This window comes from Sitodiplosis mosellana, unplaced genomic scaffold (assembly GCF_009176505.1).
Source record: "Sitodiplosis mosellana isolate CC-2019 unplaced genomic scaffold, AAFC_SMos_1.0 Smas_scaffold_1, whole genome shotgun sequence".
Taxonomy (NCBI): Eukaryota; Metazoa; Arthropoda; class Insecta; order Diptera; family Cecidomyiidae; genus Sitodiplosis; species Sitodiplosis mosellana.
The window spans coordinates 17,472,837-17,484,651 of NW_022595244.1; the positions used below are offsets into that span (position 1 = coordinate 17,472,837).

An 11,815-nucleotide genomic window follows, 5' to 3' on the forward strand; every position below is an offset into this window, starting at 1 on the left:
TCTCACAATACTTTTGCGTCGTAATGATTTTTCAATTTTCATTGGGTCCAACGCTTTATTTGGCTACTGGAAACCCTGATCCGTCTGATTGGTTTCAGCAGAATCAACTCAAGTGAGCGCCCTGTTTCAAATGATTATTCATCACTTTTTTACATTTTGTTTCTCGCATCTTAGGTTTCCTGTCAAAACATTCAGCCTTACACTACTGCTCGTTATTTGTTCACTACAAAGCTTATGTGTTATGATTTAAATGATACTGTTCACAACAGTATAGTCACTGTATATTGGACTATTTCGCTATGATTGTGCTGTACTTGATGCCTTTAAAAGTTATTTATTGAATTTGAACCAAACGAATTTGGAAATAAGGTCATCTATGCGACGACACAAACAGCTAAAACTGATCCAATTTTCCGACTTCGCTTAATTGCTATGATAAAGTATCATTTGGACATTTTCCACCTAATTGACTGTATCCAAAAAATTATAAGCGGTCCTTTTTTCAAGCAAATGTGTACATATGCCATATTCATTGTTCGTGCGTTCAATAGTTTGGTTAGTAAACAACTTTCGAATTACAAAGCCACTTCATATTAACGAAGAATTTCTTTTCTAGGACATAACAAAGTACACAGTTGACGTTATCAATGGCATATACAGCTTTTCGATTCAAACGACGTTCGATTTCGTTATTTGCTATTTCGCAGATGAAGTAACATTTGCCTCTTCGAACATAGCCAACGTTTCATATGAGTTGAACTGGTTTGAATACTGTGTCCAAGAGCAGCACTTAATTCTACTTATGACTAAGCGATCTCAAGTTCCGTTTTACTTTAAGGGCAGAAATTTGATCGTTTGTTCGCTACATACATTTTTAATGGTGAATGTTTCAGGAAACCAACATTTCACATTTCAGACGATAAAATCGATTTTCTTCTACTATACATTTTTCAAATTTGTCTAGTAAATTCGATGAGTTGCTTCCAATTTGAAATATGTACAAAAAAGCATTTGTATTGAAGCACGCGACAGAGACTTGGTTCATTTCTCGTTCAACAGATGTCGACACAATCGTAACAAAGAATCATCGTAGGCAAAGTGACGTTTTCATGGTAATTATTGTGATTCATTCCACACGACTTTGGTGTACGAATATGACGGAGGAGAAATTCATTCACATTTTCAATACAGAGATAACGTATGCATGTGCCATTAAGACCAATCATATGATACCATCAGTACTATAAAAGCAGTGTTCGCATTTAGACGGCACATTTTCGATTCCAAGCCAAACGAGTTTTTAAGTGAGTTGTTTTTTGAATAGTTATTATTTCTTCTTCAAAAAATTGAATTAAAACATGCCCAAGAGTTGAAGCTAAGCGCATAGAGTATAGCTCACTTGCACATTTTAGACATGGCAATTAAAATATAATTAGAAATTTGATCCGGTAACATTCGAAATTCCATCACATTGATTATATACATGCAGCAGTGATCTTATTGTTGCAATTGTTTTTTCTTTTGTTTCGTTGTATTTTTAAAACGAGTTTTCACGTGTGTTAGTAAATGGGTGTTAATTACGATCCGAATGATCGTATTTGCTTTCGAAACTTTCACCAAAAACATCTTTTGACTGTGTGGCTGCATTCGGGTATACACGAGCTCATGATATAATATCTTTTTCCTCAGCTTTTCGGCACTTTTTTTTATTGACTTTTTCGTTTGCTTTCGACATTTTTAGAAAGCAATTTCAATATTGATTTAAATCACTACACTAAACCAATATCGTTTCTCATTGGTGCATCAAAAACTCACACACTACTTTTAGCTTTTGCTGTTTTTTCCTGGAACTTATCATTACCGTGTTTTTTTTTTCAAACGTTAATATTTGCTAGTATCGATTGGGTGTACATTTTAATTAGGCGCATTTTGATATTATTTTATTTATCATTGGTCGTGATAAGATAAACGTTAACACATTTGATTTGTTGCAGCAGAAAATGAGTGATGTTTTTATTGTATCAGCTGCCCGAACACCAATCGGTAAGAGTCGCAGTCATTTATTCGAATTGATTACATATAAGTTATTAAAACATGAAATAAGAATGATATCTTATTTGTCGTGAGTGATTAAAATTCGTGTTAACCATAACCATTATCTTGCAACGCCTTTGGCAAATATTTTTTATTCAAACAAAGATAATTTTATTTAACTAGGCAATTTCAATGGAACCTTATCAAAAGTGCCTGCATCGGACCTTGGCGCAATCGTTTTAAAAGAAGTATTGAATCGTGCCAACACAAATGCAGCTGACGTTAGTGAAGTCATACTCGGCCAGGTATTGTGACTGAAACGTCATGTGTTGTTGAAAAGCCACTAACGTTCCTCTTGAATTTTAGTCTCTTACTGCTGGTGCTGGTCAAAATCCAGCGCGTCAGGCTTCGATAAAAGCTGGAATTCCACAAGATGTGCCTGCATATTTACTGAATATGTTATGTGGCTCTGGATTGAAATCGGTTTATCTCGGTTTCCAGTCGATTAAGTGTGGAGAATCGAAAATTGTTGCCTGTGGTGGTCAGGAAAGTATGACACTGGCACCGCATGCCGTGCAATTACGTGCTGGCGTCAAATTGGGCTCAACAAATCTTATCGATACTATGCTAAACGATGGCCTTACTGATGCATTTAACGACATTCACATGGGCGTCACTGCCGAGAATTGCAACAAAAAATACGAAAACACTCGAGAACAACAAGATGCATACGCTGCACGTTCACAGAAATTGGCCGAAACAGCACAGAAAAACGGATATTTTGATGCTGAAATTGTACCGGTTCCAATTCCAAGCCGCACTGGTGTTACCTTATTTGATAAAGGTGAGTCAATTTGCTTTTTCTTAAATTTTATTCCAAGTTTTAGTGAATGTAGAAATGAAAATTGATTTTATTGATTTTTTTATAGATGAATACCCAAAGCATGAGACAACAGTTGAAACGCTTGCAAAACTGAAACCCTGTTTTGATAAGAATGGATCAGTCACTGCCGGTAATGCTTCAGGAATCAATGACTCGGCCGCTGCCGTACTTTTGATGTCACAAGAGGAAGTACAAAAACGAGGTGCATCACCATTGGCGCGTATTGTTGCTTTCGGTCAAGCAGGAGTTGATCCAATTATTATGGGCATTGGTGCTAGCGCTGCTGTAGATGTTGTGGTTAGTACAATTTAATACTTACTGTGAATGAAGTACACATTCTGAAAAAAAAAAACAAATCTCTATTTCAATTTTCAGCTTAAAAAAGCCGGTTGGACCAAAGACGAGGTTGATCTGTATGAATTGAATGAAGCCTTTGCTGCTGTTTCTTTGTCAGTGAACAAAGAATTGAATATTGATGAGTCAAAAATTAATATCCATGGTGGTGCAATTGCTCTTGGTAAATATTCTGCATTTCGAATTTAGGTTTTATTCATACAAATGAGTTTTTGATGTTGAATTTTTGTCTAACAGGTCATCCGATTGGTGCGTCTGGATGTCGTGTCCTTGTTACATTAATCTATGCATTGAAGAGAACTGGTGGACGTAAAGGAGTCGCTGCATTATGTGTTGGCGGTGGAATGGGAATTGCCATTGCCATCGAAGTATTGTGAAATGTCTAATCGATTCCAAGGGAATAATACTTTTCTACAAATGTACTTGTTACTTTACTCACAAATCGATCAAATACGAATACGAATATGAATGGGCTTTACCTCTACATAAGACAATAAAAGTTTCGTAATTTCGTTAAATTTATAATATTTTCTAAAAAATCAAATGCGTTTCATTGAATGTATCATTTTATGAGGTGGTTTCCGTTGATGTTCCTAGAGATTCGTTATCGTGTCCCTCCTGCTCATCATTTTGGGCAGAAATTTCCCGTAAAGTTTGCAAATGATTCAATTGAGCTCGTTTCAGCTTGAATGTTTTTGATGGCCGCTTATTTTTAGCTTCATTCGATTTTTTGTAATAAAGTCTTTCTAAAGCCCGTGTCACATCGATCTGGAATAAATGTCAAGGTCAGAATACGTTGAATATTTCATTTCACAAACAAATATGGAAGTGTGAAAAGAATTTCGAAAAGAAAGCCACAAAAAAGCATGTAATTACAATGACAATCCATATCTTTATTCGTAGCTATGCATTATTCATTACATTTATTGTCTATTTTAAAAATAAGAAGTGGTCAGAATCTATTTTACATCTAGTAACAGAAGAAACGTGTGTGTGTGTTTGATATATGGTAAAGAAACTGGTATGTTGTATATCTGTGTTGTGTAATCTACTATAGTTCGAAATCAGCAAAAAAGAAAAATCACATAGATTTAATTAAAATCCATTTTGAATTAAATTTATGGTAAATTTGCGTAGAGTCTTTACATTAAATCGATATTTTAGTGTTATATTCATATAGACCCTTTGAATGTGTTGGTAATCTATTTTGTGAAGCAAAGCGGTTCGTTCGGATAGAAGCCATTTGTACACATTTTCTGGGTAAAAATCTTGAATTCTTGGTCGATCGGATGAGCAGCGATAAAATCCAAATTCGGAACACAGAGCTTTGCATGTTTGCGAATGATTTCGAGCCAAATGGTTGGTTCATCGTTGCTTGCTAAAAAGTATGTGCCCCACAATGGAGACGTGAGTAATCGTTTATCTTTATGTTCCGATGCACGTCCGGTCATTCCTTCGGCCATCATCTCTTCGGCAAGCGCAATCGTGTCGGCTTTTGAATATTCATTGGGCGAGTAAACGTCTTGTATCAAATTGTCACCAACATAAAGAACTTTTGGAGTGGTTGTTTTGGACTTTTGAGCTAAACACTGCATCAAACCATTCCAATTGCCTTGTGTATACACATCGCCTAGTTTCAGTTTTGACGGATCGATTTCTTCGTTTGTTTCTTCGGTATCGTGTGAGCGCAAAAATGCGCGATCTTTCGTGAAAAATCCAGGTTTTTTAGCATAGCATACAATGACATCGAAGTAATTGCGCCAATCCTTTCCAAATGCATAGCTGGACGTGAAACTAGCAAAGTCTACGTGTGAACCGGTCAATAAAAATATCGTTTTGTGTTTTCGCAATTCCGTTAGCCATTTTTTCAGTGCGTCCGACGATCGATGGATATATTTTCCTGGATCTGATTTAACACTGGCAAAATACTTGCTTCGATCATTTTCGAAATGCTCCCACGTAAAAATCTCACCCAAACCATCGAGTATATCGGGCCAAATGTTGTATTTCGGTAGTGGTCTGTTGCCGTTGGCATCATCAAGTGTATCGACAATTCGTGCGAATACCAGTGATGCAGGCATATCAAAGTAATCGAGTAGCGTTCTCATGTCGTCAGCCAACGGTCCATGCCATGCTTCCAATAAATTCTTGCAAAAGTCGCTTGTTACCTGCCAGCTCCGGTCTTTGCCATAAATATCAACGATTTCATCATCGGTCAGTTGCCTTGTGCCGTGGCATGCTTTCGAAATATAGCCGTCATATGCGATTTTCAGAATGTTTCCGCGTGCAAAATCGATTATCAGTCCCTTTTGCAAAAAGTCGATATTTTCCACCATTGGTCGCTCTAGATATTTACTCGGATAACCTTTGACATCAATGAGGAAATGTGAGAGTACACGGTATTCCAGCTCGACCATTTCCGTGAGTTTGTAGCGTAGCAACGTATTGTCCAAATCGAATCCGATGCAATCGTAATCAGTGAGCTTCATCATTGCTGTTCCAGTGAGTATCGTATTGGCGGAGAAACGCGAATAATTGCGATTCGCATACGATGCATTCGGTGTTGTTGCTAAACGAGCCGTATTATTGTTTGCTAAATTGCTTCGCAACGAATGATATTGACGAATGAAATTGATGTTGTGCTTGTTATTGTTGGTGTACTCGAATGTTGCAGCGACACATAAAAATAGACTACGCACTTGACACGAAAATTGACCACATGATTTATTTTGCACTTGACTCAGTAGCACACTCTTACTTATTAACATACTTTTTGCGATTATCGATTTCAATTTCGTTACTTTTTTTGTCGTCAAATTTGTTTGCGGTAATTAGCAATTAGCGCCCACGTGATTGAAGTTTTTTCTTGTTCGTTTCTTGCGATTATAACACCTTTTGTTGATTTTGCTTATCAGTTTTCGTTGCGTTAATTTTTATGAATGAAATTAGATTTGCATTTTGTCGATTAAAATTGTTTTCAATGCCAAGGAGTTTCCTACTTCGTTTTTGAAAGTGCTTTATGTCACTAAAACGTAATGAATACACGTGAATACCGATCGAAATAATGCGAATTGTGTCCGAAGTTTGTGTCCGTGTAACGAGTGCACAAAATGAGAGATACACATTTGACGACTACTTGATAGCTATTGTGCCATTATTCTATTTGTCTAGATGAATTGATACACACGATTATCAATTTCGGGCCACACAACGAATCACTGTTCGTTAATTCGGTTCGGTTTTGTTTTGTTTTATTTCTTATTTGTTTGGGCTTCTTCATTGAAGTGATGCTTATACTATACTCAATGGTATGTGGACTTTGACAACCAAGCATAGTCTACGTGACGTAATCTGTCAAATGAAATCACACCAACAGCTGAGCTTATTGAACGCGGCAAAAACATAACATATCTGTCAACAATTGAACTGCTGACAAAAAAACCACATGTACTTTATTATTTTAAAATGTGTGAACCATTTCTATTTTCTGCATCAATTTACACGAAGAGATTGGGTATAATAATTTGGAACAATATTTTCAAATCCAGATTAAAGTAGATACTGAATGAGTGTGGTGCGATAATGTGTACACTGCACAGCAATGCAGTCATCACTTTATATTATTTATCTCATGTTTTTATTGAAATAAACACTTTTTCCGAGAAAAATTTCAAAATTGGAAAATTACGGTTAGTCGAAATCATCTTCAATATCTAACACATATCATCACGTGATAAATTGAATTTGTCTGATTATTCTAAACCATTCAAACAATGTTGATGACTACGAAAAAAAAAACAGAAATTTAAATGACGCATTTACCTCTTTTGGAATATGGATGAATTTAATATTTCTGGCGAGAATAAAGAAATTTTCTAGCGGCCTCATCTGTCCTTGTTGATCGATAAAAACCACATTGGTCATTGTGATATTCATGAATCTAGTTGAAAATGAATTTTAAACAGGTTGTTGTGTCTTAAAACAAAAATAAAGAATCCAATATTACCCATCAACATCTTGAATTGTTCCGGCCACGGAGGTTTCGTTCCATAAATCAATGATTGTATTTTTGTTGAGCAAAATCACCGGAACACTCGCTAAACTGTTGTATATTTTCGAATATTCTAATTTTGAAATTCGTGGATCCATTTCACACCAAATTCGTTGATTGAACACAACTATGGTACTTGCAGTTTGCGTGTGATTTGTTTATGTTCATTCGAATGTGTATTGAATTTGTCAATTCAACGGGCTCGTTCCCCCTCCCATTGTGGTGACTTAAAATGTCAACACATCTGACAGCTACGATTTGACATAAGCATCAGAAATACACGTGCATTGTATATCACTCACTTACGAGTGCGGCATGTTTATTTTCTAGCCAGTAAACTGTTTTGAAACGTTCATTTTTCGCTCAATTTAAATCATTTACTTGATAACTATATCAAAAAAATGTTTCATCCAAATGAAAAGGCATCGAAAAAGCGTAAAAATTCACTAACAAATGGTTCAAATAATGAGAATGGCAGTTATACAGTTGTTCCAGCGACAAAAAAATTGAAGCTGAAAAAAGATCTTCATAAAGTGGCGAAAGTTGAAGAAATTAATCAATTAAAAGCCACCGAAAAATTATATCATTCGAATTTTTTCCATTTGCAAACCGGGGAATTGCTGAAAGAAACGAAATTACCGGAAAAACGAGTGGCGTTCATCGAAAACTTTTTCCAAGGGCTGGTTGATTACTTGAAGTCATTACCATCGGAAGAGAATGAAACGCCCGTTCACGAGTTGAAATGGTTGAAGAAAAATAAAATAGTGCCACCGATTAGTGCAGAGATCCCATTCGATGCAGCCCCAATCAAATTTCGATTCGTTTCCCCGTCGTCCGTTTTCCCAGTCGGATCGTTTCGTTCACAAACGGTGATCAATGCAAATCCAGTTTTAGACGTGTGCATCGAAATTCCTGCCGAATTCTTCTCCAAAGGCAATCATCTAAATGGTATTTATCATCGGAAGAAGGCATTATATTTGAGCTATTTAGCTTTAAAATTGAAGAGTTGGGATCAAGCTGGCGAATGCAAATTCTTATTTGCCAATGGCAATCCATTTCAACCGGTATTAGTGCTCGAACCAGCCGGTAAACATGGAAAACACATTAGATTCTATTTGCGAGCCACATGCGGTGAGGAAAGTTTCAAAATCGAACGGTTGTCACCGGAAAAATCAAATGTTAAGCAATTGACCGAACAAACGGATTCGAAGAAACCATCGACTGAAGTCATTAAAAACGCAGAGCACTCGGCGACACCGTTCTACAATAGCACGATTCTAGGTGATTTGAACACCAAATTTAATGACGAATACCTGTGTAACACACTTGGCAGCAATCCGCACGTTAGAGATGCAATTGTTTTATTAAAAATTTGGCTGAAACAACGTGAATATAATGTTGGTGAAGGTGGTTTCAATGGATTCATTCTATCGATGTTCGTTGCATATTTGATACAAAAGAACCTGATCACACCTTCCATGAACAGTTACCAAATAATCCGACAAGTTTGGATTCATTTAGGTGAGATGATGCAAGAGTTTAAATACTCATACTTACATTTTGGAGGTGAAAATGGTTTTCCCATTTAACATACTTTTTCTTCATTCTAGCAAATACATCATGGGACGAAATGAATAAAAGTATTTCCATCTACGAATCAAAGTTCCGTACAACTCAACCAGAGCCAGAGATATTCCATCAATATTTTGATGTTGTTTTCATTGACTCAACCGGTTACTACAATATTTGCGCCAATCTTTCGTTGGATGTGTACCGTCGTGTTCGATACGAGAGTTCAGTGGCATTGAAACTATTGAATAACGAGCATGTTAATAGTTTTCGATTTTTGTTTGCAACCAAACTGCTTAAACTCTACACACAAGCTGACCACATCATTCGATTCGATGCTAGCAAAGTTCTGAAAAAATCCCAACAATCCGAAGCAATTTTCAATTTTTGTGGCTATTGGCATCCATACGCAGAAAAGTTAGTGCTATCGGTTTTGAGAAAGGGCCTTGATAAGCGACTCCATGCAATTTTGCCTATAACCGAAGTACACGAAGGCAATTTGAAACCATGGAATATAAATGAAAAGCATACACCAAATGGGAAGCTGCTTAAAATTGGTCTAGTCTTGAATCCAGAATATGCGCTTGATATTCTCGACAAAGGACCACAATCAAATCTACCGGAAGCCGAAGAATACAGACAATTCTGGGGCTCAAAATCGGAATTGAGACGATTCCAAGATGGGTATGCTATTTATAATTCTTATTTCATTGGGAGATTGTTCTTATTTTATTCTTGTTTCTTGACTTTAGATCCATTTCGGAAGCTTGTGTTTGGGGTTCATTGACATCGTCATTAGTTGAGAAGAGATTGATTTGCAAACAAATTGTCGAGCATTTATTGAACCATCATTTCGGTATTGAACTATCGGAAATCCATTACACAGCCAATCAAATGGATTCCGCATTTGCGGTGAATGAATGCTTCAAAGAATTTTTGGACGGCGATAATAACGCAGAGAATATGGCGATTCAAGTTATTAAAACATTCGATGAACTTAATAAAAACTTGAGATCTCTGGATGAGTTGCCGTTGGTAATTACATCGGTTTTGGGACAATCACCAGTATTCCGGTACTGTGAACTTCGGCCAGTTATCGCAAACGCAAGATTATTTTCCAAAGATGATAAGGAGACATTCAATGCTGCAATCATTAATGAAGGAGTTATTCAATTTGGTTTGTATTTTTTATTCGATATTTTAAAAAGAAAACACATTTTGTTTGATCAAAATCTACGATTTCTGAAAGCATACATAACACATTACTTTTTTGGGGCAAATGCAAATTTATTGATTTTAATGTTGATGATTAATTTCATGCAGAAACATCTGGAAAGTGGCCAACTGAGTTGGGAGCGCTGCAACATGTCAAGGCTGCTTTTTTTCTTCAAATTTCACGTGGTTTGCGAAAGAAATTCCGTCTACGAACCAAGGTCAATGTAGATTCTATCGACATAATCAAAGGTTAGAATGACTATTGTGGTAAATTTTGATGGCATCAAATTCAAGTCGAATATTCTTGCGTTTTTAGATGGATATATGTTTCGATACAAAATAGCTATTCCACGTGAAATAGCATTGCACATGAAAGAAGTGTCATCGAAAGGTGTTACTAAATACAGGGCCACACCACAGAGCTTGAAAATGGAACGTGAATTGATTTTAACTCCGAAAATAAATGTGTCATTGCATACGTAAGTGGAATGAATTTGATTGGACTTCTCAAAACCTACTAATATTTCAAAACATTATCATTTGTTTCAGGCTTTATCATCAGCATTCATCATTTGGACCGACGGTGCTTCTGGCAAAACGATGGCTGTACTCACAATTAATCGATCCATTCCTGTTCGGTGATGACATTTGCACCGAATTGCTCGTTGCACACCAATACTACAACACGATTGCATCCGAAGCACCGACGCAACCGCAGGCCGCATTCATTCGCTTTTTGCACATGCTGGCGCATACAAATTGGAACACAGAGTTGATTCTATTGAATTTCAACAATGACCTCAGCCGTGAATATACCGACAAGTTGGAGATGGAATTCATTTCAACGCGTAGTGCATTTCCACCTTTGTGCATCATCACATCAACGGGTGAAGTTGATAAACATACAATTTGGTCGAAGAAAACGCCAAGTGTTGAAATTTTAGCTCGAATCACCTTACTGGCACGTCATGCCACGAAACTCGTTCAAAAAAGCATTTTCAAGGATTTTATCGCTGATCCATTATTTACGGCATCGATCGAAGGATACAATTTAATTATCAACCTCAACAAAAGGCACTTGAGAGACAATCTTGTCCATGAATTCTCTAATGATAACAAGAAATCAGTGCGTCAACGCAAACCATTCATACCGATGTCAGATTACAATCCGGTGGAATCCTACTTGAATGAATTGCGTACTGGTTACGGTCATGTAGCTATGTTCTTCTACAATCCGTGCGGTGGACAACAAATCGCCGTTTTATGGAAGCCAAACACATTTACAAAACAAGAGTTCAAAATAACTGCTGCTATGGGTCAAGTGGCAACCGCTGACGGTCAATTGGAATTCAATCACGAACAACTGAAAAATGATTTTTTGATTTTAGGACAAGGTCTTGTCGAAAACATAACTGATGCCAACTCATCGTAATAGACTTCATTATATTTTTTTATGTTAAAAAATATTTTATTCGAAATAAAGTTGTAAAAGACATGAAATAAAAAATCCGATTCATTTTTTTTTTGTTCTCATTTAATTTTATTACGCACTATTCAAAGACATATAGTAATTTTTTTTTCTCGTAAAAACAATTTTTGTCTTCGGTTGGCTCGCTGATTTGTATATATGCATTTGCATGTCACAATTTCACACTAAACAATTTTTCATTTCTTTCGTCTCCTTCTCATGTTTTCTCAGCTCTCGAAAT

At 36.4% G+C, this 11,815-nt stretch overlaps 4 protein-coding genes across 7 annotated transcripts; 2 read left to right on the forward strand and 2 right to left on the reverse strand.

The window, feature by feature from the left end:
* The first annotated feature begins 1,195 nt into the window (after positions 1–1,195).
* LOC129578863 (acetyl-CoA acetyltransferase, cytosolic) lies at positions 1,196–3,648 on the forward strand. 3 transcript variants are annotated; one of them, XM_055468204.1, is made up of 7 exons: positions 1,196–1,304; positions 1,998–2,043; positions 2,218–2,339; positions 2,401–2,878; positions 2,964–3,214; positions 3,293–3,434; positions 3,509–3,648. In XM_055468204.1, exons 2-7 carry the CDS (start codon positions 2,001–2,003, stop codon positions 3,646–3,648), a joined length of 1,176 nt encoding a protein of 391 aa, XP_055324179.1. In that variant the 5' UTR covers positions 1,196–1,304; positions 1,998–2,000. The 3 variants fall into 3 exon arrangements, with proteins under 3 accessions (XP_055324179.1, XP_055324276.1, XP_055324088.1); XM_055468301.1 differs by having other exon boundaries at positions 1,231–1,304; positions 1,995–2,043; XM_055468113.1 differs by having other exon boundaries at positions 1,277–1,651; positions 1,995–2,043.
* On the reverse strand, positions 3,426–7,517 carry LOC129579222 (U7 snRNA-associated Sm-like protein LSm10). 2 transcript variants are annotated; one of them, XR_008689216.1, is made up of 4 exons: positions 7,278–7,506; positions 7,094–7,211; positions 3,751–4,039; positions 3,426–3,682 (listed from the first exon to the last, which is right to left on the reverse strand). XR_008689216.1 is itself a non-coding variant. In XM_055469113.1 (3 exons), exons 1-3 carry the CDS (start codon positions 7,418–7,420, stop codon positions 3,839–3,841), a joined length of 462 nt encoding a protein of 153 aa, XP_055325088.1. In that variant the 5' UTR covers positions 7,421–7,517; the 3' UTR covers positions 3,426–3,838. The 2 variants fall into 2 exon arrangements, 1 of the variants encoding a protein (XP_055325088.1); XM_055469113.1 differs by having other exon boundaries at positions 3,426–4,039; positions 7,278–7,517.
* Positions 4,144–6,039, reverse strand: LOC129578750 (5'-nucleotidase domain-containing protein 1). Its single transcript, XM_055467846.1, has one exon. It carries the CDS (start codon positions 6,037–6,039, stop codon positions 4,474–4,476), a length of 1,566 nt encoding a protein of 521 aa, XP_055323821.1. The 3' UTR covers positions 4,144–4,473.
* Positions 7,473–11,613, forward strand: LOC129578057 (nucleolar protein 6). The gene is made up of 6 exons (XM_055466167.1): positions 7,473–8,843; positions 8,933–9,575; positions 9,644–10,068; positions 10,215–10,355; positions 10,423–10,585; positions 10,656–11,613. Exons 1-6 carry the CDS (start codon positions 7,724–7,726, stop codon positions 11,536–11,538), a joined length of 3,375 nt encoding a protein of 1,124 aa, XP_055322142.1. The 5' UTR covers positions 7,473–7,723; the 3' UTR covers positions 11,539–11,613.
* The last annotated feature ends 202 nt before the right edge of the window (positions 11,614–11,815 follow it).